Source organism: Porites lutea, chromosome 1 (assembly GCF_958299795.1).
Source record: "Porites lutea chromosome 1, jaPorLute2.1, whole genome shotgun sequence".
Taxonomy (NCBI): Eukaryota; Metazoa; Cnidaria; class Anthozoa; order Scleractinia; family Poritidae; genus Porites; species Porites lutea.
Genome location: NC_133201.1, coordinates 52,600,334 through 52,626,149, shown reverse-complemented (window position 1 = coordinate 52,626,149; position 25,816 = coordinate 52,600,334). Strand labels below are relative to the sequence as shown.

The window sequence follows — 25,816 nt, the reverse complement described above, 5'->3', positions numbered from 1 at the left end:
TAAGCAGCCGTTGTAGAGCTTAGTCCTTGAGAGCTTGGTGTTTTCCTTTGCGAAAATGTCGTTTTTTACACGACTCAAAATCCACATCTTTGCATTGTGCTAGGAGCCATATTTGGGGGAGGAGACCGTAATTAGATACCTTTTCCAGTTATGGAGTTGGTTCTATCGAAATAGCCAAATGTACTATTTTTAGCACAAATTGTGCCATCTCGTGTGACACGCGCGAGGACTGTTTGCAAGGGCTCCACGCAAAGGATAAACAAATACAACAGCGTCTGAAAATACCTCGGCAGGAGGTAAATAAATTCCATTTCTGTCATCATTGCCTCATGTGAGTTTCATGGAAGACCTTGAGGAGAACATCTTTGACAATAACGCTAAATTTGAGGACTGTGAATGTGGTTCTGCAACTTCCGCTTGTGTTAATCACCATGGTCAGAGTTGTTTTGACAAAAGTGACGAAGAGATGTTGGAGATGTCGTGCAAAGAATATCCCGTTCGGACGGAACAAAAACTATACTGGCGGGGAAAAGGAGAACAACAACAAATAATTAGTGGCTAATGTCTCTCTATGTATCTTTGGATTCATGATAAATACAGCTTTATCAGCTCCAAACAGCGTCTACAGGCAGCATTTCAGGGAAACAATACTTCAATGTCATTGAATTTTCCCACCCAATACTAGCTTGGCGTGGCAGTGTGGCACAGTGGTCTACTAGCCGACCTTCCGGACGGATGGTCCAGGTTTGACTCTCGGCTTAGCTGCTTTTTTTTACTTGCTGTATAATTTTTCTTCGTTTTGTTTAATTTGTTTTTTATCATATTTTTCCCGTTTTCTTGTTTCCCTTTATTCTTTCTGCTGGACCATTACAGCTTCCTGGTTTTTTTTTTTTGCAATAAACGTGCATGAATTGCCTAACGAGATTTGAAGCACTTGGAAAGTTTAGCGACCACTCAAAGAAATTACCAAAACGATTGCATTTTCACACGAAAACCGCGCAAATTCTCGGGTTCCCGCGCGAGTTTGTTGAGGGTGGCACCCGGTTGTGTCGCTTGCGGTCTCCTATCCCGATTATGGCTCCTGACAGTGCCTTTGATACAAACTACTTCGCATTCGACTATTTTATTCCTGTCAGAATTTTGAATGAGTTAGATAATGAGGTAATTTTCTCTGTTTGTGAAAACAGTTTACAGATCCGAAGCTGCATCAAATGAGCTCTCTACTAGAGAGAAACGCGCAGCCGGCTCTGATCAGGTGAAAAATGAGGTAATAAGCGGTGACGATTACAATAACTATGATGGTAACTGTAATCTGATATTGAAATTTAGTATATATGTTGTGGTCAAATTTTAACACTGGTTTAAATCTTGTTTCCCTTTTTTTCTTTGGTATGTTTATGCATGATAATGAGTTTGAAACAATGGGAAGTAAAATCTGAACCAAGAAGAAAATTGAACACAACACATACACACTCAGGGATCTTGGTGATTCAAGCAATCTGATTGCATGGTTAGCTATCTCGGACCTCGAAGTTATATTTACCGGCGATTAGTGGCCTACTTATTTACCTCGACTGCAAAGAAAAATTGTTCAATTTGAAATGAATCATATTTTAAACTGGAGATATAGATATACGACATTGGCCTGCTTTACCAAAGTTATATTTGGACCAATTTTAATGTTTAAAATTAATTGAAAGTTTGTTTCTGGAGAGGTTCCACAAACTTTTATTCATTGTTAATAACACAGAATAATGGAACATTATGCTTTCTTGGTGTGTCGTCATAACAATATTCTGCATTGTTTACTTTGAGGCAGTCGCTCTTTTACTTGATGCTATATTTTATTTTGCGTGAGCGGGCGTCCCAGGAATTTGACTTCCGTTTAATTACAACCTCTAAACATAACTTCAGTGAAATTCACATATCTCGGCCAACATCCTAAGATTCTCTCTCTGTCTCCTCATTCTTTCTTTTACAATTTATAATAACGTTAATGATGATGCAAGCTCGTTCGTTCCCAGGGTTCTCTCCTACCCGTCTCCGAAGGGGCGTGTACTGTAGAGAACCCTGGGAACGAAGTTGATGATGATGTTGGTAATGATCGAAAATGTCATGTACGATAATGATATTTATTTTTTTAAGTAAACGCGTCTACCGTACAATTTCATGCTTTCGACCTTTGAGTCTTTTCATTGTGCAAAGTTTTTATACTTCTCCCTGCCAATATCTAAATACGATAAATACCATGCGAGGGTTCTAATTTTTGCGATTTTTCTAACGACCTGCAAAAATAAGTTCTCGCAAAAATTTACTTCAGAGTAAATATTCTCTAAGTTAAATTCGCTAGAATTACAAGAATATAGTACTAAATAATCGTGTCTGTTTATTACAACTTGCCTCTTTCATTCACAAACAAAACGGTATACAATAAATTACTGATTTGATCATACTTAGGGTACGCATACTCTAGTTTTGTTTGAAAATATGCATTTCTATTGCACATACTTGACAAAAACGAAAATATTATCAATGCTATAGGTACTTGGTACTTTCTGAAAATCGCAACAATTAGTTCCCGCAGAACAAAAAAAATCGACAATCAGCAAGAATAAAATTTCGAGCCACGCGGTATTACAAAACTGTCATATGCGCTGTTTTTATTCCACAGACAGGGATCCCTATTCTCTCTATGACAATTAACTTCGTCAATGTATCAGATTACCTGAGGCATGGGTAAGGATTCAAAGCTCAATACCACTTTATTTTGATATACATTGCAAATGAATGTGGGTTGCTAACCAAGCGACAGGTAAAGATATAACTGGATACTGGCCTAAATTTTCATCTTTTAAAATCTTTTCACATGTTTGAGTGTACAGTCATTTCTTAGAATGTATTTGTTTCAAGATTTGAAACAGTTGAAGTTTTAGACTTTTTTCCGTTAAAAGTGTTCTTCTTGGAGAAATATAGCGTGTTCATTGCGGTTAGTTTTTTCCTTCTTATCTGGGCCCAGTTGTTCGAAGGCCGATTAGCCCTTAACCCGGGGTTAAATTTAACCCAGGTTTCTCTTTCTTGTGTTCAAAAGCATTTTCTCGGATAATTTTCTGTCCTATTTTTAGAGCTTCCAATCATCAACTTGTAGACAAAAAGCATTAAAACTGAAATGCTTTCTAAGCTTTCATATCTGAATTCAAATATCGCACTAACCCTGGGTTATCTTAACCCGGCTTTGAACAACTCGGCCCAATTAGCCTGCGTAGCTGGCGGGATTAGCGTGGGAGCGCTGTATTGTTTTGGCGGCAAAACCGCGAGAATAGTGGGTACAAGTCACTTTTAATTTGAAATCCTGCCTGCCACAATTCTTGGGTATTTTGAATAGTCGGCAACCAGGCGCACGATGTTTCTAATTGGCTGAGAAGGATAAAAAACCAAATGATAACTGATATCTCCTCTATCTCCCAAGGGAAAGTTAGTGCGTTCACGTGGAAATAAAATAACATTGAGCAAGTTAACAGGCTCCACTCCACAAGATTTGCGCTTGAAAGAAATCTTCGAAAGACATTTTTTGAGGGAAAAATATCTCAAAATTTAAGACACGTCTTCTGCTATCCTTTATTCAGAATGGGCTGAAACTAATGTCGTTTTACGACAGGAAATTGGTTATATGAAAAAAGCGCATCGGACAATATTGCCTTTTTTCACGCATGCAAACTCGCTGATCCATCCGAGCTCAACATCAAAAGAGCGCTTTTTCATTTAAAATTGACATCTAAGAAAAACGGGTGGAATATGCTGTGAAAGATTCTTCGTTTTGACTGAGCAAATGTTATCTTTGCCGATTGAGAGGTCATGAGGCAGATGTTTTTCCTGTGCATTCCAGCACTGATTTTCTGTGGTTTTTGTCTCTGACAGAATTTGACCTCTGAAGCAGTGTAGGAAATTCTATGACCTCTTTTGAAACATAAAGCTTTTCATTGCGGCTAAATGACCGTTTAATAAAGGTTTAAGTTTCTCAAATTTGGAGTAACTGCAGAATACCTACACTTTCAAAAAAGTCCTTCCTTCGATTTAATATGGCGCTTGGCCGCTTCGCGGCCTAAAAAGCTCGCTTCGCTCACTGAGAAACTCGTGAGGTCGACCTGTAGCAAATCTACAGAATACCCTACGTGGATCCTAAGACAACTTGCAATGATTTTCACGCTCAGGCTGGCTCGTCTGCAGTTCAGTTTCGTATTACACCACTTTTCCTGATTGGGTAATCAAATGGTTCCAACCAAGCTGACAAAAGTGGGCGTCATTCAAAATTCATAAGAAATGTGGCAGGCGGGGTTTTCCCTAGCGGCTTCGTCGCTCGCTTCGTGTGGCGGCTCCGTCGCCACGAAAGCAGCACGGACACAAGAATCCCGCCAGCTACGCAGGCTAGTGGACCATTAGTAAATTAATATGACCGCATTTTTACCACCACAGAGAGCATTATGGGTATACTACCACCCTTAAACACTCGGAACACCCGTTTTCGGCGGCAGGCGCAAAAGGTGTTCACGTGACCTGGATGTTAGCATCGTTTACGAAGTTTCTTAATCTGGTGTCCTTCACCGGACCCATACCCCCTAAGATTGTGCAAAGAGATGACAGTGTCACTTTCAAGGTAAGCGCTAATTCATATGTCGCTAGCTTGAACCCCTCCGTCGCAAAAGCTTGTTAATTTTGTCTAGCTTTACCTTAATCCATAACAGTTATGAAACATAGAATAAAGATGATGTGAACTGCGGGAATACAACTCTAAATGATTATATGACCATCACAATCTAATCGTGATAGGAACTTATTTTCGCAGTTCACATCATCTTAATTCCATTCGATGTTTTATTAATTCCGTTCACGAGTCTCATTCCAGCTGAATTCTGGCTGCAGCGGTATCGCACAGGTCAGGGTTTGAAGCCTGAATCTTTTCAAGCATCTGCAGCTGCATAAGTTGAATCTTTAACTGCGATGATCTTTGCATTTATATCTTCATTTCGCAGTTTTTAATATAGAAATTCATAATAACTGGTACTAAATGTGAAAAGGGTGGCAAATGTAATACGAAATCGGTGCCAAATGTAATAAGGGTCACAACACTGAAAAAAGGAATGGGTCACAAAGGTCACGTGATTATGTACTATGGGTGGGATGGGTCACAAGTGTAATAAGGGTGGCAGTTGTATTAAGGGATGAGTCAAAAATATTATGAGTGGTTGGTCGTACTCGTAAATGTTTGTGGAATACATGTTAAGGGCTTCAGTCATTTACATAACACAAAATGGGACAAAAATTAATTGTAATTAAGATGATAGGTGTTATATCCACCAAGGGGTAAATTTCCTCGGGCAATACAACTTGCCATGAGTACTGTTTCTTGAGTAGGAAAGGTGCTTTAAACGCTTGCCATTAGTGACCACAATAATACCCAATACTATCACATTTGTGAAATCTAGCCACATAGGTCATAAACTTCAGCTTTCTTTGTTACATAGTGGAAAGTTGTCCTTGTGTTTTAAGCTTGACAAATTGGACTGGGGCGCTGAGTTCTCTTTCTCCTTCAAAGTGGAGTTTGATCCAGAAACAAGTTTGAAGCCTGCTAACTACAGCATCGTCACGCCTGTTCAGCTACTTTACTATGACGAGTACAGGGAGGATGACGCCGGGGTGGTAGTAAGCAAAGGACAATACTACAGTCACCCGCTGGATAAAGTTGCTTTTGATATTGAACTTCCAGGTTATTGCTGTGTAAAAAAATACGAAACGGCAAACTGATCCTTACAGCAAGGCGATGAAGAAGTAAACAAAAGAATAAAACAAAAAATATACATTTAAGCAAATTGCTCAATATTTCTGTTTGAAAACAAACCTTCTTCAGGTGCTAAAAGAAAAATGAAAATAAGACTAAAAGTTCGTTACAAATAAGAATTTGAAAATGTGACAATAAAAACAATGGATTGTTATTGGTATGAGAGACTAGGTGGAATCGTATATCAGTGAGCTTCGTCACGTCTATTTATTCCTAGGAAAGATAATGTGTTCACCTTGCCGTAAGGATCAGTTTGCCGTTTCCTCATATTTTTCTACAAGTTTAATTCTATTGACCAGGTCTACAACTGGGAGATCCGGCACCACTCATTGGTTTGTTGCTGTGGACTTGCTGATATTTTTGGTATAATTTGGAATGTACAATGGGTCAATTTGCAGTCGTATACTGAGCCACCTAGCTTTTTGATAGGAAAGTGCCACTCATATGTACAGAAGAATATGATTTACATTTGAAAAACTAACTAATAGGATGCTATCAAAAAAAGGAATTTCCAGCCTTGCTTTCACTCAAGGCCAGGATATTCAATACACAAACTGCAAAATGGCCTATTTTCTACATGGAATTCTTTTCAGAACTAAGGACCTCATGCAGGACACTAGGAAAAAGGTACCCCTGTTTGTAGGCCCTCCATTTAAGTCGTCTCGTCATTTTATACGGCATTTAACAAATTAAAATCATTCAACCATAAGATGCGTCGGTTCAAAATATTTTAGTGAAAAGCCCTTTAAGATACATAAACTCACTTTCATTTAACTCAACTCAAAGAATTTCTACCCTTTCAAATACCCAAAGCCTGAAAAATGTATTCCTTTCGGGCAGAGCCTTCCCATATAGGCCCTTACAGGTGGTATTCCCCGGGTTTAAAACAACATTTCCCTATTTTCAAGTCATGAACTCGCCAAATCAAGTTTCCCTTACTCGCAGTGTTTCTTTTAAATTGTGAAATACTGCATTTCCCGTATGCTGAAAAATCCTGTCGGCAACCCTTGCGTGTGTGCCACCCGCCACCAACCCTCGCAAGGGGGGTGGGGTGGGGTGGGGATACTAAACAAAGTTTTATACGGGGAGGTTCCGTCCCGAGGTCCGACCCCTTACCCTTGTATATACGTTAACAGAAAAGGAACCCTTCCCTATAACTTCTATTGGAGCTTATTGGCAAATGGTACCCCTTTCACTTACCTCGTTTAGAACTTTAATTTATATCCCTTTTCACCGCTGTTGATGTACTGTCGTTAAAGTATGACCAAATAAAAAAAGGTAGAACGAATTTTCTCGACTTTTGCACAGCCATAAAATGCATCTGTTAGCTCTTTTGGGCCTTTTTACACATGAAAATGAGAGATTTCCCAACCCTTTTATATACCTAAACCTTAAAAATGCATGGTACCTTGTTCGGGCAAAGCCTCCTAGTATAGGCCATTATAGGATATACCCTACCTGATACCAAACGTAGTACAGCCAAAGGCACTTTTGATATTCCTTTAGCAATGTTTATGGTACTTTATTATCATTAATACACACCAAAATTCACCACAAATGGGCGACAGAAACCATAACCTTAGAGACCAGTGTCACCAAACAAAGCTCTTACGCGTTTTCTTATTTTTCAATATCAGGCTGTTCGGAGCCTTTGGGAATAAAGAGTGGCAAGATCAAAGACTATCAAATCACGGCTTCTTCAAGCTATCCTGACAGTCGACCTTCAAAAGCTCGTGAAAGTAAGATGAAGGAGTTTATTTTGAGCGCTAGCACAGGGCATTTTAAATTCTGAATTAAGTTTTGAAATTTTACCTGCAGTAAGCATTGAGACCTCCAAGAAAAGTTTTATTATAATGGCTCAGTTGTGTATAATAATTATTTAGTAAATATGAATTAGTTTTAATTGTTATACTGTACTATTATTAACTTATAGTTACTTAGTTTCTTATTATTTATTTTGAAATTTTTTATTAGTCTTAATTTAGGGCTCCTATTGATAGCAGATATACTTTTAAGTATTCTGAAGGGATTACCCTAGTTAAATAAAGGTTTACTACTACTACCCCCGGAATATTTAACAATTATTCTTTTCAATCTCGGTGAATAGTGGCCTTAGAAATATTTACCTCGATTTCAAAGAATAATATTAAATAATCTACTCAATAGAAGGGAACTCTTTGCAATAACACTGAAAAGATTTTGAAGTTAAGCTACTGTTGGCGTGCCCGTGGAATAAAACGCCGGACGTCAAATTCAGTGGCAGCGGAGGACTTTGTGAATGGAATCTCTTCGTTCAATATACAATAAAAGGGGAATGAAACCTGCACGGAAAACAGTTTCAGCGGTATAGAGGGAATTAAAGTGTGAACATTTCTTTGTGAGCTCGTGGCCAGCGAGCGAGCGACGGCGCTGGCGCGGTCGCGGAATCTCTTCTCGAGAATGAATTCGCCAATGCTTCGCCGATGATGATTTCCTCTGGGTCGACCGCCGCTCAAAACAACACAACCTGGCGGAAGAAAATCGAAGGCACTAGCGTAGCACAGCCCGGATGAAGGGCTGCGAGCAGGCGGCCAGAGCGAACAGAATTTTGCATTGGCTGCGGCTGAAAACAGCCATTTGAAGTGTCTGCGGCCCATGGACCACCCAGTCCATGGATCTCGAGCAGCCAATTAGAGACTGAAAAAATCTTCGAATAATGGCGATGGCCACATAGGACGACCTCATCGATCTGCGGGGAGATTTCACGATGGACGGTTATATGGAGTGGCTTCTTGAGGACGGGGATGCAGAACCATTTCCTCAAACGGCCACGGATCTCGAGTTTGAGGGTGAGAATCACATCTTTTGCGACGGTGACCTCTTTTGCGATGGTGACATCCTTTGCAGTGATGACTTTGTTTGCAACGGCTTGATCGAGCGAGTGCTCTGGTCAAATACTTTGCGCTTGCAGTATCGTTTGCAATGATGAAATAAGTTGCGATTGAGAAATCTCTTGCGCTTGCCAGATTGGCTTCGAAACAAAAAAGATTTGTTGGCGCTTGTTGATGCGTACGCCGACGAGCTTTGTATTTTCAGATGCATTGAGGTTCATCAAGGAGCGCACCCCGTTTGTAACACAAAAAGAACTCGCGAGTCTGCCACAAGCTTTTTCGACAAGCGTCGAGTTCGACAGATCTACAAAGGGCATTTTCCTTTGATCGAAAATCATTTCCAGCGGAGGATTGTCGGATATGAGGTTGACACCGAAATAAGGTTTGCGTTGAAATATCTGCCTCGCGCTTTGAAAAATTGGGGTGCCCCAGATGAACATTGGAATCTACGAAGAGCACGCTTTCTTGATCACGAATCTCGATAAAGTGACGAGAAATTATGCGTTTGCCGAATGTCAAGCAAGATTTACCCAAGCATGCAATCTGCGGCGGCATGCAGAGGTTTGTACGAGAGGAGAGACCGAAGTGGTGTGCAGATGAGAGCGAATCCAGCCGCCCGAAAATGCGTATGATAAAGCGTTTTATGGCCAGGAAGCGTATGCGGGAAGGGCAGTCAATTGGATGGAACACGACGCCCAGTGGAGTGGTTTGCATATCTACTATCAAATGTGTGGTCACGGTACGGAAAGAAGACGTGCAGGACATCCAGTGGATGGTTTTTGTACGGAAACAAACACTTTGTTTCAGTTTCATGCCTGCCTTTGACATTGCTGTCCAAGGTGTTTTCCAGGACGGCGAAAAGAAGTGGTCGCTTTCGAAAAAACAGAGCAAGGCAAGAGAGGGCTGACAAGAGAGATGCAGTTTGCGCGAACGTTGGAAAGAAGGCAGGCGATCCTCGACGAGGGTTTCGAGCTCATCGAGTGTTGGGAGCATGATTTCAAAAGAAGACAACCGTATCCAAAAAAGAAAACGGAAACTTTTCCGCATATCATCGTGTTTGATTTTGAGTCGGTGCTGGACACGAGCAAACGCAAGCAGGCGACGAAGTGCCGGTGTCCGTTTTGTTGGCAGACACTTTGGATCGAGCGCCAAAGTACACCAGTAGCAAAGATCCCAAAGAGCGGAGCTGGAGATTCTAGGAGGCGCTTGAGCGTCGGGACGCGGCTATCCGAGAGGGCATACGGCGATACATTCCGTAGGATTTCGAATTTCTGCCGGAGCAGCAACAAAAGCGTATTTACTAATGGTGTTTTCTAATCCCAGATTTGGGTTTCAAAACCGGGCGTTATGATTTGAAGCTGATAAAAAATCATTTTGTGACCCAAGTCGCGCAAGACAGCGATGTTAAAGTGGCCAACAAACAGAACAAGGCCATGTACTTGTCAACGCCGTCGTTCAAGTTTCTGGACATCATCAACTACATCAGCTAGAGGACCAGTTATGATGAATGGGTGAAAATGTACGGCGCCAAGCTCTCAAAATCGTGGTTCCCCTACAAGTGGTTTGACACAGCCGAAAAGTTGGACTACCCTGGGCTGCTGCAGTACGAAGAGTGGTTCTGCAAGCTGAAAAATGAGATGAATCTCTCCTTAGAAAAGGACTGGGCTTGTCAGCAAATCTGGCAGGAAAAAGGATGCAAACTTTTGAGGACTGGTTGCGCTCTATAACAATTTGGATGTCGAGAACTCTAACGGGGCTTGAATAGAGGTTTAAAGTTGGGAGTGAACGGCTTTTTTTTGATGGCCTAAGCGGGATTTTGCCTGTGAGGCGAGTGACTTCGTTGTTCAGAGCAGAGAGCAGAGCAGGAAGCCGAACTACCCATTCGTTTCTAATGAATCCAATGTTTCCTTTGTCCTTCCCGGATCAGCGCTCGTCAGCAAAACGCTGTCTCGAAGGTTTCTCCTGTACGATGGAATGTCGTATTTGTTGTTTGTTTGGTTAAATGCCAGGTCCCCTTGCAAAGAACTCAAGCTTTGTACGCCGCCCATCTCGTAAAGAATTGTTCTTACCGTGAAATAAACGTGGAAATAACCTCTGGGTCGTTTCAGTAATAATAAGATCATTTTGACCTTATATGGCTATGTTAAACTTGGTTGGCGGCCATCTTGGATTTTTTTCTAGCCTATGATTTGTCCAATTTTCAATTTTCCTCTAAGTCGGTGTGCGGTCTAATTGGACCTGGAAATGATTTTGGTAATGTTTAAGAGTGGAAAAAGGCTCTTAGCTGTGAGCTCAACTGCTTTCCACTTTCCAAGAAAATTTCTCGGGCAAGACCACAGTAGCCTGTGGTTGCGTACCATACCGCAAAATTTAACTGCTGCGGCCAATATTCATGTTTGGTTCTTCCAGCCACGCCCTTGACTCTTTTCCTGGTTTGTGCTTGATTTGGGTGTTTGTGAAAATCTCTCTGAATTTTGCGGTGAAATTCTCTGTTGGCGTGACATATTTGTTACTCCCGGTTGAACAGCCCGCCAACACTTGCAACGCTATCTCCGAAATCAACTGCTGGCACTTGTGTTTTAATTCTCATTTTTTCTCAGCATGAGCTGATGGGGGATATTTGCAAAACCCAGGGCAACTCGTAAGTCTGGGCTCCAGTTCTTTTCATTAACCTCGTCCGGATTTTGCAGCCATTCCGGTCCGCGGACCATGAATTGCGACTTATCCTGTTGCGTTAGTTTTTCATCAGATTCCACTTCTGTTGTGAACTGAGTCATGTCAGCGTTTGGGAAGCGTTCTTTAAACTCTGCAAGAACCTTTTCCTTTGTTGCAGCGGCCATTATTTTAGCTTGTGGTGTTGACAGCCACTTTACAAAATTCATTTATATATTATATACACAAAATGGTTATGGTCTTGATCGTTGCGCCTTTAAAAGATCACACCGTTCATCTTGAACACCCAATCGAGAAACTAACCTATACGAGGCTTCTTTTCTGCTCTCTTTACAATTATTGGTATAATTTGAAAAACCCGCGGACAATTGCATTGATTGAAACTGGGGAAGGCAAAGAGATAAAATCTGGAAAATTACCAGCAGGGCATTGCACTCTCGATTTCTTAGAAAAACAACTTAACAAGAAAAGAATTTGGACACAAGAATAAGTGATGTGAAGAATCAATCCGTTGGAGACCTGGTGGTTTAAAATGTTAAAAAAGTTGATGTGGGGCTCGACCCAAATTTGCAAAAATTCCTTGGAATTGACCAAAAAGTTGTAATGAGATGATTCACAAAACGTTTGAATTCTCCAACAAGTTAATTCGTTCATTGCGATAAAATGACAAAAAAAAGAAAATCTTTTAAACGGGAAACTGATTTCAGATCTTTTGGATAACTTTTCGATCCGTGGAAACGCTTACGAAAAACTTTACTACATTGCACCCCCGCAACATGTATTGCGTGATGTTGATTTTGGGAATGAACATTTGTATAGTTTGACTATTTCTGTCAAAGATGAAAATGGAGACTTGTTTGATTTCAACGGTTTCCGTTTGAAATTTGAGTTGAAAATTAATTGATATAACATATACAATATCTTCATCAAACGTGATGCTAAGTGCACCGCTTGAAAAATGTAATCCAGAGTTGTCACCTGACAACTTTCGGCTGACCCGAATTTGTGAAATTGAGAGAGAACGTTAGAAACCCAAGAAATTGAAAACTAATACAGTAGAGAGGCAAAAAGATATAAAAAGGCTCAAGACGCTACGCATTATATTGCCGTCGGTTTGGGCTCTCTCTCTCTGCCGCTCTCTCGGCCTTTGATCTGGTATTGCCGTAAGCCTAACTGGCCCTGGAATAATTGTAAGCGCTGTCTTGGGGAGCCTAGTCGCTTTTTGCGGGGCTAGCTCAACAGGGCTTACAGGCCTTGGCGAAAAACTCACCTTCAAAGTCACTAAACATGAAAATAATTATTCACTGGCCATTTCCGAACGAAATTCAATTAATACCGTAGTTTCTAAAAGTTTGAGTTTTTAAGCTTGATATTCTTACTGTAATCTACGACTGGTGATCTTGATAAGTGTTTTCTTGACATTCTATTTTATGGTTTGTTTTCCCCTATTTAGCTGAAGACGGCTGGTGCGCTATAGACGAAGACAGCGATCAATATATTCAGATAGATTTCTTTCTTAAAACTCGCGTGACTCGCGTGGGAGTCCTCCGACGTAATTCGAAGAACCATTGGGTGACTAAATACAGCTTACAATACAGCGATGATGACATCGCCTGGACGGATTACATAGAAAACGGTCACGTCAAGGTGGGTAACATAGCCTAAGTGGAACGCACGATTTCATCTTGATAGGATTGGGTAATAAGTCGAATAAGTGCCAGAGGTACGACGGTTATGCCATGTTGATGATCCCTAACAATGGCGAAACAGCTCTCCATGGATGCTACTACCTGAGTGATAAGGCTTTGCGCATGCGTTACGTATTGGCCAAGCTGTGTGCTAGTTTACGTCACTTGCATTCAAGCTTGTCTTCTTGACGAAGTGCCACCATGTTAGCAGAGCCTTTCTTTGCTCAATTTTGGAGTACTCTAGAAAGACATTGCATAAATCTAATAGTTTGGTTTGTGCTGCTTGCTGCTGAGATATTGCATTGAACCTTTATAGCCGTGCACCTGCACCATGCTAGCAGCGGTTTCTCCAGTCCGGACAAATACTCTACGAAAGAAGAGAAACCACTACAAGTGACCATTTGCTTTTCTATAGAGCATGCGCGTCCACGTGTCGCCTGCGTCATAACGTCAAATGACATCACTTACTCTTTTTCCCAGGAAACATTAGTGACTTTAAGATCCAATGACGCGATGGGAACGAGAAAGCCAAAAAAACAAACAAACAAAACAAAAAACAACAGGTTTAACATAGATTCATACATACACATTTTATTCGCTCGTCCCCATGGGGCTTTTCGGAGTCAATGTTACAATACTAAAACACATCTGGCTTGGACTAGTTTTCATTGATTTTGGGTTCGTAAAACGGGAGCAAGTGCCTGGTAGGACGACGTACAGGCAGGCCTGGCTATTGTGCTCGATTTAACTACATCAACATTAAAAAATGTTGCGAAATTATATCGCGGGCTCAGTTTGCGCATGCCTACTATCTAGTAATTAGCTCCCTACGCAGAGTAGCTCGGTATTTCGACTTGTAATTTAATGTGTTCTTACTTAAGTTTTAGGCTTAAGTAATTGTTACATTCAGTGTGCTTAGTACCTTAAACCGTAGTAAATTATGATGTTTGTATGAGGCTCATCCCTTTTGGAAACCAGTTCTTAAGTTAAATTAGGTTGTCGTAATTAAATTAAGTTGATTCATCCTTCCATCCATCCATCCGTCCGTCCATCCGTCTATCCATTTATCCATCCATCCGTCCATTCATCCATCCATATCTATCCACACTTTACTCTAATAGTTTGAGCCACATAATTTTGTTTTTTCTTTGTGAAAGGTATTCAAAGGCCCGCAGGATTCCGATGACAAAGAAATGATCATCCAGTCTCTTCAGCATCCAATCGAGGCTAATAGTATTCGACTGCGTCCGGTGAAGTGGGAAGAGCAGATCTGCTTGCGAATGGAACTGTATGGCTGTGATATAACAGGCTCACCAAGTAAGAAACATACAGTTTACTCGATAGCACATTAACAACTTAAACTAACCACTCCATCTTTTAACGTCGCTGGGCATAACTAATCTCACAGGAACAGGTATTTTGTTCTTCTACAACGTTATTGTTCCATACAGCCCATAAGCTTTCTTGGTGAGCCTACCTTAGAGTCGGAGAGAGGTAGCAAGCTAAGGGAATTGTCTTTATAAAAAGGCACTTTACCAAGAAAAACAACCGTGTTGAAATAGGAAGACGCTGTCGTTTCTTTATAGTGTAATAAAAGCCGTCCATATCAGGGTCTCGGTCATTTTCGAGTCGCCCAAAGCCCCTGTTTTAAAGCTACGTTTCAAGTGCAAAGCCTTTAATATGAAAAAGGATTTTTTAATCTCATGCAAATAAAACTCATTTTCACATGAAAGGTTTAATTTGCACTCATTTTGAAACTGAGAGTTCAGGTTTTGGAACTCGGAAATGACCTATTGACAGCTGTCAGAACAGACATCTACTGATCGGTACGCGGGCTCAGGTGCAGGACCCATCGACGTCACTGATCACATATTTTTATAACTTGTCAGTTCACCCATTTAATAATCGCTGACTGCAGCAAAAACGCGTCTACAAAGTGAAATTCCATTATTTCTCGTTTTTTGGAGGATGACACTAATTTTCGTTTTCTTCTTCTGGACTTGGATACCGGTCTTAAAAGTTCAACTTCGAAACTTTGCTTACATTTGGCAAGTTGGATGAGATGCAACGCATGGTAGCGATTAACTTTGAAACAACGCGAATACATACTTTGTGACGTTTTCGCTACCATGGTGGTTGGTTAAGTTCTTTTGGTTTTCATGGAACTGTAGGCTTTTTCTTTTTTTTTTTTAGCACAACGATAAGAAAAATAACGGTTCGACCAATCATCACTTCTTAAGGGGAATGGATGTTTAGTATCAGTAAATTCTCAAAATTCGATGAAAACATCAGTAAGCAAAATGCAGAGGCAGCGGAGCGTTCTGAAATATGGGGTGCTCATCTTCTAATCTGATCTTCCAAAGTGCCCTTTGCGTTGTCCGTTGGTAGAAGCAAGCCTCTTTGCAATCTTCACAGTGTCTAGAGTGTCCGTAATCGATTTTTGACAATGCATCAGTAGGCAGTTCTGCTTCATGGTGCTTCGTAGGTAGTTCGTCAGTCGTCTGAGGACAGATAAATTTGCGCTCTGAAGTCGCCTATCTCACAGGTATTGTTAAATACATCTGTAAAATTGTTTTATGGCACCAAAACGTGGCCCCCTCAGTTTAAAGTTCTAAAGACCGTACGAACCGTTAAAATATCTATCGTATGGCGCTAATCTAAGCACGTTAACCTCTTGCTCTGAGGAGACAAGGGGCCAACAGAGGGATGGGAACCTGTGCAGTAACATCTCACAAAAGATACGCTTTAGCAAACCAATTCGTAGTAACAAGTTGGAAGAAAGTCCATTAAACACGACAAAAAACGGCTAATACCCGGAAAATCTATAGGGAACCAAAACCCCTGGCAGACCTCAGGCTCCGAATCAGATCCGGAAATGAGACGCTGAGGAGGTTCCCCCGAGGTCAATTGAGAGAAGGGACAAGAACCAACCTAAAACACAAACACATACTTTAAGGTGAATGAACCATGGCAACAGAACTGCAAAGACAAAGGGGACTTTCTTACGTTAAACGAGCAACAATTGTCTCAACGGCTCCCCAGCGCGCGTGCCATCCGAATATAATCAGGGCACAGATTAACACCAACTGTCTGCACAAAGGTCCAGGCCGCTATATTGCCGGGCCATTTCATTGAAACTTAAAACATTGTAATTGTCTCTACGGCTCTTCAGGCCGTTGGCTGTCCAGGCTCCTTTACCATAATCCGACAATTGTTTCGCTCTCCGGGCCAAGTAATCGTAAATAAACATACTAAAACTTGATTCGACAGCCCTCCAGACCACTGGCTCTCCGGGGCCACTTAATCATAAGTCAACATAACGCAATTGTTTCTTCAGTTCTCTCCTCTACGAACTCCCGAGGGAAACGCATTCTACACGTACGCAGGCCATCGGCTCTTCAGGCCGCTGGTTCTCCGGGCCACGTTATCATAATTAACCACAACAAAACTTAATTCTATAGTTTCCAGATTGCCCGCTCTCCGGGCAATTCAATCACAATTCAACATAGCGCAATTGCTTCTGGCTCTCCCCGCCACTTCAACATAAGTCAACATAAACACACGCGGAAAACGCTTGCTTCACAGGCTATCGGCTCTCCGGGTCACGCAATCATAATTGAGCAGGCCGCTGGCTACTCTGCAAACTCCTCGCAAAGAAGTCGCAGGTTTAAAAAAACAGACTTGCCCACGCGGCAGCCATCTCTGCTCCAAGTTGTATAAGCTCAACCTCCTTGAAAATAATAACGCGAGAAAGAAATATGCAAATGAACAACGCCCATGACAGAGCACGCAAATAGGCGCGTTAGCAACAATGGCACTAATGATTCAGTTCCAACTGCTCATTAAGGCGATGATCAGTTAAAAAAAAGGACGTGACCAAACAAAAATAACAGCAAGCTAATGGCAGAAATAGCAAACAAACGCTAAGCAAGGTGAGCCGTAGGGTAAACGCTAAATTTCCGAAACTGTCAATACTAGCTAGAAACCTACTCGATAAAAACAAAACAGAAAGTGAGCAAACGGTGGAAACGGGCGAAACTAAGGTGGGTAGAAGACACAAAATGAAAGTTGATGATTATTCTAACAATGAAACGTGAACACGAACCCAACCTCGCTTCCCGACCTCACTAAGAGCTGCGGACGTAGAGCGAGCCATAACGAAGAAATTACCTTTGGAATGACCGGTGAATTTTTGGCAGGCAGAAAAGGCAAACGCGGGGTTACACATAAGTTCTCCAAAAGGGGTTCGTGGCAGTTGAAACCACAGCAAAACTTCAAAGTCACTTCCACTGAACTCCATTGAGCTGGCCAAGAGGGGGGGAAACCAAGCAATTCTAAGCAAGGGCCGTAATGCATCATGCCACTAGCGCGCAGGCCCAACACGACGGAATTTAAGTGAGTTACTTAGTTCCCGCGTCACGGACCAATTGTTTACGCAGTGAGAATAGGCTTGGCTAAATTACATGATTGTTGTTATTGTCATTTTCACAGCCAACTGCTTTTCTGCTCTGGGCCTCGACTCCGGTGAAATAAAGGACGAAGCTTTGACACAGAGTTTTCCCTCGGATGATCCTGCGTTTAATGTCAAGCCGATTTTCATTCGCCTTAACGCGGACGTCATAGATTACCCGTTTGGATGGCAACCTAAAACTCAATCAGTAGACTATGTACAGGTGAAATAAGAATTTTTATAACGCCCAAAAAATGACGCATAGGTGTCAGCAAAGGTCATAGTATATAACGTCCCTAGATCTCTCTCTTCCTCTGGTTTGGAATCTAAGATCGCAGTCTGCACGATCAGTTTTGCTAGTTCAAACCCGGTGGGCACCCCTTACTTGGGTTAAGCGACTATGCACCACTGAACAGGGCATGGTTTTCAGGCTCTTGAGGTTACCGGATACTTTCGGGGTTGTCTCATGCGCAAATAATGTAGCAAGTGTTAAACTGCAGATACCCAAAACCCTATATCAAATTAAAGCTTGCTGAATTAGCTTTCTTGATAAAAAAAAACAACAACAAACAAACAAAAAAAAAGTTGTTTGAAAAAATGCACCGTCGTTTCTTTTTTAAGGATTTTTTAATGTAAACGTCCGAACCAGCTTTCGAAAGCTAAAACTCACACCATTCTTTAGTTTTCACTAACTTGATTTGTTCTAGTCTTTTGGAGGTCAAAGCTCTAAAGAAGCATGTCGAGGTTTTCCCATTGTCGATCGAAATCAAAAGTTACAGAACAAATTAATCATTAAAATAACAATCCCCCGAAAATTACAAATGTGAGGATTACCTCTGATTCCATGTAGGGCATTATGCTAATCAGATTTTCGGGATTTTGGAAAGTAAAAGTAGTGACAAAAAAATTGTTCTTCTCTGAGCCTCGGTTATGTTCTTAGCTTGTTCTTAATACAGTGGAAAATTTCAGGCTGAACGTTCTTACAGAAAAATTTCGTTCTTATAAAAAAATTAAAAGTGCCTTTGGCGTCTTGAACAGGGTGTCTTTTTGGACTGGAGGCTTTTAAAAGAGTTGGAAGGTTGGCGATGAGAGGTCTGCATTTGCAACACCGACAATTATTTCCAAAACTTCTTAATCCATGATGTTAGTTTGAAAGCTTACTTAATTCTGTTTGCTATAAGAAACGAAAAAGGGTCATGCAATAAGGTCTCCTGTATTAAACAGGGTGGCGAAATGAAGAAATTTTGTCTTAAGAAAAAGGGTTTGAAGGCTATGGCTGCACACGTCTACCAAAACTTTCTTTGAGTCAGCCCTTCCGGGCTGGCACCACATGGCTATTCTTTATTTTGGCATGGACATGGTTTAAGAGAAAACTAATAACGTTAAAAAGGATTTTTTTACCATGATGTTCTGCTTTATTACTCTACTGCTAATGTTGTTTACCATCCTCAGATTGATTTTGGTTCTCTGAAAAAAGTCACAAGGGTGGCTACCAAAGGGGGAACAAACATTGCTTTTTACGTCTCAAAATTCAAGCTTGAGTATAGCAACAACACCCGGAATTGGACCAGCTACCGAGATAATGAAGTACGTAGATATCATTCTCAACCCCAGGACCTCCTGTCCCTCTTAGCTGGCGAGGCCTGAGCACGAGCTGGTAGTTGTGCTCAGGCTTTGCCCCCTAAGAGGGTTAGGAGGTCCTGGAATCGTCAGCGACGCACGTCAACCGAAATTGAGCCTTTTTCTCTGTTTTGACGCTACCAAATTTGTGTTACTAAGTGTCTTTTCTCTTACATGAATGATTCAGATTTGCCCAAATATATGTTCAGTCAGTCGCGGCCCAAGAGTGCAAAAGTCCTCTTCCGGTTGACTCGCGTCGCTCAAAAACGTCGCGGCTTAAACTCTCTATTGCCCAATTTACAACGGAGGAGGACTAGGTATGGGTCCGTATATTATGGGATTACCCACACAATACGCACACCAATTCTGCTTTCGCTGTGATTCTAAGAATCATGTAGAAGTTATGTTATCCCGTCCTCGGCCGGTGAGAAGACACTAAAAGCTACTAATTTGGGTAATTTCGACTGGAATATCTACATCCGTTTTTATCCTAAAACAACCAAGGGAAAGAAAAATATTGAAAATTGTTTATGTTTTGTAGAAATTTTTCGCAGAGAAAATGGTATCAATTATCGCTTAGTGTGGTAGACCTGATTCCAATGAGGGTAGATGATTGGGAAATGAGTTAATTAATTGTAATGGCTGCCTGGAGGTTTTGGGCTCCGCTGTTTTTTTCTGATTTTTGCAAGTTCTCTGAAGCCTAAATGGTCCACAGGAAGTTTGGGCGCCTCAAGAAGTAATTGTACGAAACATTTGGCCATGTTTCGGGAATTTTCGCGAACTAAATCATGGAATATTTGCTTTAGCTTCCATCAACCGACAAAAATAATTGTAAATGTAGATGTAGATGTAGATATTTTTATAACGTTTGAGGTCAACGCCAATACATTTTGTGGTTTCAAAAGTGTCTTTTACACTTAATCAAGGGCCTGTTTACATGGAGATGGGGGATCCCAGGTAGGTGGGGTAACCCGCTCAAGTGGGATAAAAAAATGACCCTCGTTTACATTTAATGTTACAACCCCGGCATCTCGGGTGCACTTTCTCAAGTTCACTGAATGGTCGTTAAGCACGTAAACAAAACAAATGGCAGGCAAACGCTTGTTTTGGTGGTTAATGCTTTTCTTATTTATTTATTTACTTGCTGCTCTTACAGCAACTTTTCAGTGCTGTGACTTCTATTGTGACTTTTAATGATGCAAAGCCTCCGCCAAAAGCAGTTAGTTGAATTGGCGCTAATTTGATGCAACACGAATCCGACTCAAGCTAGACGCGGTTACCCCACTTTGAAACCTAGCAAAATTTTATCCAGGCTGAGAGGGTTACTAGGTCTGGCAGACCGGGAAATCCTCCTCTGCGGGTCACCCGCATATCATAGAAGCGTGATCAAATAAAAATGAGAGATTCCATGGACAGGCGGGTTTCCCCACATAAGCGGCTTACCTCACCATCCTAGGGGTTCCACACCTGTAAACAGGCCCCAAGGATTTGAAGCACCTGTACATAGATAACACTTGAATTGGTAACAATGTCTTCAAAAATATCCATCTGGAAGAAGAGTTAAGAAAGATATCTAAATAAAGGCACATAATAGTGTTTTCATTATATTTGATTGTTTTTTTTAGGATATAAGAGGACCACAAGACAGATACGAAGCAAAATTTCCTGTGTTTGCAAAGCTTTCTGTTCCATTTGTAGCGCGTTACGTGCGAATTATTCCAAACTCCTTCGGAAGTATGAGAGCTGAACTATACGGTTGTTCCGTTGAAGAACTCCCTCCTTATAATGGTAGGTATACAGTGTTTGGGGCTCGATTATTTAAACCTTTCAACCACCAGTAATGCGTTACCATAAAACTTAGGGGAAGCAGATTCGATCACGGAAATAGTAGAAAAACCGTATTTTTCAAATCGAATTGGCACTACTCTGACCAAAGTCTAACAAATACAGTCGATATGTCAGCTTTGTGACTTTGCGGCGATGACCATTTTCAACTATGTTGATAGACTAAGTTTTTGTGCTGGTAAAGGAATATTGGTATTTCCACATCCTTAACGCCCTAGGAGTGATCAAATTTCCCATTGTGATATCAATGCTTTATTAGCCTGCGTAGCAAGCGTTTCCAATCGAGTTATTGCGCGGAAGTTAGAGAGGGAGCAAAAAAAAAGTTGGAAGGGGGAGGGGGAGGGGAGAAGAGGAAACGCTTGCCTACAAACCCCACTATTCTGGAAAACGCCCCTTGATGTTTCACCGTTCGGTTCATTTATAAATTGACAGTTCGTCAAAATAGAAGTATAACGAACAGATTACCCCTGGATCACCAGATTTGAAATTACTTTGAATTGTTCTCTAATAGAACACGAATCAGGTGATTACGATAAAGAAGGTTGAAACTTTAAGCGATTGCTGCGGAATTTATTGTTTTTTATTGTGTGGCTCTATCTAGTCTGAAACCTTTTCGAAACGTTCTGATTTACGTTGATGTTATCTCCAACAAACAGTCCATTTTTTTCCAGTCTGATCCGCACGCCGTCATTCCCAATAAATTGGCCTTCCCTAGTCTCCACTGCTTCATCTCCAATTATACTTTGAAGACTCTGATCTCATAAACCTTCGCACCAACACGTTAAAAATAAATAGCAGTCCAAAGCATTTGTAATGTGCGACCACAAATCAGATGAGACCAGATCTGTGACGCACTTAAACAAGGCATACCTGGTTTGATTGATGTTTCGAGTGCTGAGTAATCAACACTACCAGAACCCACCAATCAGAAGCTGTTTTCGTTGGCAAACGCAGTGTTTCAAAATCGTAGGGTTTGCGGGCACGCGTTTCCTTCTGTCCCCTCCCCCTCCCCTGTCATTCCTTTCTTTTTTTTGCTCTCGTCGAAACTTTCTCGACTAATTTGCGAGGAAACGCTTGCTACTCAGGCTAATGCTTTATAAAACGGATTGGCGACGGGAATTTAGGACATATTCCCACAAGATGAATCTGATATTTCATCAAATTCTCCCCACTACCTCTATAGGAAATCAACAAGGACAACAAAATAAGAATTTTACCTTTAAATGTAGGGTTTAAAGGCTTAAAGCTACATTACATAACCTTCATGAATGACACGAGGGGGAGGGCAAGTGCTGTCTCGTGTGAAAGCCACTTTACGTGACACGACTGATACAAAGGCTCATTCCGTCCTGTTCTTTCCAGATGCTCCTGAATATGCCAGACGTTCTTTCCTGTTAGATCAAGTTACTGGCCGTTTTTACCCTTGCATGTATACAGCTGACGAGTGAGTAGGTTTAGATTTGTCATTCAGTACATTTAGGTGAGCTAAGGTAGCGTTGAAATCTGGCTCAATACTCAGATCCATATTATTATACACCAAATAATTTCTCCATTATGATAGGCTATGAGATATGAAGTTTTTAGCTGACATGATGCACAAAGAGGTAATTCAGTGCAGAAAAGAGAAAGTAAATGAAGAATTCTGATTGGTAACTAAACAAAGGGAGAACCATACAAACGCAACCTCTGGGATGGCGCAAAATTTGGTGCTAAGCTGACGGTTTGAGCACAACTTCTTTCTTGAGAAAAATAATTTTTCAGTCTGTGACACAGCGGCTCCGAGCCCCCTAAGTCACCCACTGAAATAGCATCTTTTTCATTTATTCATCAGGATTAAAATTCACCATCACATTATCATCAATTTCTTTCTTATCCACTACAGTAGAATGAAAAATAGGTCTGAAAAACATGTTAGTCTTTGAAAAAAGTTAGTCGCGCTTATCTCCCTATTTATCAGAGTTTGACTAACGGTCGCGGGTCACGGGGGGAAAAAATGATTTTGCGTAAAATTCAAGTTAGAGTTTTAGGTAGCTGAGTAAAAGTGACTGCCGGATAATAGTGTAGATTTAAACACGGTTAAAAGCTACGCCTCCGTTTTATACACTTATTGATAGCTGCTATATTTCATGCTGTGGCAGCATTAAAAGAACACAAGCTTCATGGAGGAGTTTTTTCATTTCAGGTTTGTTTGCGAGATGTTTTTTTACTCAATCACCTAGTCCCCCCCACAAACGGATGATTCTTTTTAGTGGTTTAGAGTTTATTTTATTTAAGTTTATTGCTTTTATTACAAGTGTATAAAACGGATACTTCGCTTTTAACCCTGGCTAAATCTATTTAGTATATACTAAAACAGTGGATAGTGTTTTTTGCGCGCTCTGATTAACTACTCAACATTCGGATATCCAGTGCTATTCACTTATTCACCTCCAGTTTTCCCGAGTGAGCTACGCCAATTTGGCGTAAGTTACGAGCAAAATGGCTTCCCGGTTTGCTGCTGTAACAAACAAAGAAATTTCACAAATAATCAAACAAGCCCTTCCCGAAATACACGAAGAAGGTGACGAAATCTGATTTGGAAGTTTTAACAGGTAAAGCTTTGTCTGTTTGACTTGAATTTATCGATGAAACCGATGAAAACGTTTTTTGGTACAAATGTAAATTAAGTCTTGCGTTACTTTATTTAGCTGACATGTTCATAAATAAGCTTAAAACTAAATTTAATAGTTTTTTACGGAATGGCTTTGAATACAAAAAGAATTCACAACTCCATTTGAAGAAATTTACCCGCAAGAGCTAAACAAATGCCTTCAATTTATTTGTCGGCAAGAAAACGCGACGGTCGTTTTGTCATTGCGCGCCAAAATTGTAATCATTGGCATTGTAATCATCATTTTCCTGTTCAATTATCTCACTGTTTTAGTATATACTTTCTTTCTCGAGATCCTCAAAACGCGAGAAAGAAAATACACCAAAGTTTTCAAGCAGCGAATTATGATATTAAGCAGCATTCTGACGCTACTAAAGATTACTTTTGAGATATTTAGAACTAAAAAATTTATCAAAGCTATTGAAAATATAAGGTTTCAAATATATTTATGTTTTATTTGAATTCAAACATACAGAATTTTTAACTTCTTACGAAGTTATTTGCTATAAAACACATTTTAAGTTCCTGGTGTCGGCTTTTCAGTAGCAGGTCTAAATCACGCAAACTTCGGCTTTTACCGATTTTTGGTTTATTGTTGCCATACTTCTATCGATTTCATTAAAACGACACTTTGTCAAACTTTAATCCAAAGTCAGTCGGTGGTGAAAATTTCGTAGCGATCGGACAAGGATAACTGGATCACTTTCAAGGCGACTGAAATTTATCGGTATGGTCTCCGAAAAACTGTAGCAAACACCTTAATTTCAATATTTGTAAGAGTAATACGCGGCTTGTAAAATTAATTTAATAGTTTATACAGAGCTAATGGCTGGTCAAGATGCAATAATTGGCGTTTGTAGATTCTTTTTACTAGTATAACTTCTTCCTCTTCCCAGTCTTATCGTGGCGCTGAAGTTTTAATTGTTATTTTTATTTCATAGAACTGAAAGCAGCTGTGTTTCAACCAGGGACGGAAAGGAATGGATTTGTAAGTTTAAAGTCAATTAGTGTTGGCTTTTGATAAAGTGAACAAGAATTAATTTTTTTTGATTAATTTATGATGAAGGCGCTCTTTTATCGTTTGCCTCACCATTACCCGCCTCGATTAGCCAAGCTATTTGCGTGCGCGTAGAGACTATGTAAATTTCCGTTTCTAATGCTAAAATGCTAAAATAAACTTCAACTTAGTAGTGACTATCGTGAAACAAAAGAGAAACGTGCCTTATCAAACACAAACCGCGCTAGATATTATCAGTCTCAGTCTTTAAATTCAAGGTTGTTTGAGGAAGGTAAACTGTTTCTCTATGACACTGAATCTTTCATGTTCCATTTTTTTTGAAGCCATAAAACCAACAATAATCAGCGTAGTGGCGTCCAATCCCGCTTGGCAAGAACTTTATGGCCTTGATCGAAGAATGAACATGTATCGCAGCCGTGATTCAGGTGATACTTGGCAACAGATTACTGATGGATACATAAAAGAAATACAAAAGGCGACGGGTCTGGTTCGTGCTACCCCACTTCCGGAAAATCTGGTGTCCAATGTGCCCACGGCTAACTTTACAGCGGTTGCTAATTCTACTGGCTTCACTTGGGGAGGTAAGGAATGCCTTATATAGTATTTTCAGTATTAGTAGCCACAGAATATATGGCGTCATATACCTGACTCAAGTAGTTTAAGGCTTGGGTCTAATGAGTTTACCTGTGAAAAATGATTTACTGGTTATAACTTCGGCATAGAAAATGGGGCTGTCCCGGGACCGAAACTGATCCTAAGCCTTTAATATCATTACTAGGCGTAATAGTTAGTGTTAGATATAGATTGTATAGTTTTAAATTTTTGCACGGCTCTTATGGACGAGTTTGGAAGAGAATTACTGTCAGTAATGAATGAGACACTATGGAAAAAAGCTTGATTGATTGGGACGAATCAAGAGAAAATATCCCTTTATGGCAGGAATTTTTCGGAATTCTACAGATAGCTCAACTTTCCGTGTTAGCTTAGTCATATATACCCTCAAGACCCTCAACCAATTTCCTGCTTTATTTTAGGCATAGTCTGAGTACTGACAGGAGCCGAACAGCGTAGCAAAAAACGCAGACTCCTAACCTCCCTTAGCGGACACACTCAGAGGAAATAGTGTCGATCTGACTTTTAAATGGGCTATGTTACGTTATTTGCTCTCT

General features: G+C 40.7%; 1 protein-coding gene across 1 annotated transcript; it reads left to right on the top strand.

The window, feature by feature from the left end:
- The first annotated feature begins 1,189 nt into the window (after positions 1 to 1,189).
- LOC140932092 (lactadherin-like) lies at positions 1,190 to 24,637 on the top strand. Its single transcript, XM_073381751.1, has 12 exons — positions 1,190 to 1,267; positions 2,672 to 2,736; positions 4,471 to 4,651; positions 5,545 to 5,761; positions 7,471 to 7,572; positions 12,830 to 13,023; positions 14,222 to 14,381; positions 17,556 to 17,737; positions 18,967 to 19,101; positions 20,760 to 20,922; positions 22,342 to 22,423; positions 24,571 to 24,637. Exons 2-12 carry the CDS (start codon positions 2,693 to 2,695, stop codon positions 24,635 to 24,637), a joined length of 1,527 nt encoding a protein of 508 aa, XP_073237852.1. The 5' UTR covers positions 1,190 to 1,267; positions 2,672 to 2,692.
- Positions 24,638 to 25,816: the final 1,179 nt, after the last annotated feature.

What these genes read in the sequence shown, in the direction of transcription:
- LOC140932092 (XM_073381751.1), top strand. Translation starts at nt 2,693, where the DNA reads ATGACAATTAACTTCGTCAATGTATCAGATTACCTGAGGCATGG. An exon ending in AATCAGTAGACTATGTACAG is followed by an intron (nt 17,738 to 18,966) that starts GTGAAATAAGAA and finishes TACCATCCTCAG; the next exon opens with ATTGATTTTGGTTCTCTGAA. An exon ending in CCAGCTACCGAGATAATGAA is followed by an intron (nt 19,102 to 20,759) that starts GTACGTAGATAT and finishes TGTTTTTTTTAG; the next exon opens with GATATAAGAGGACCACAAGA.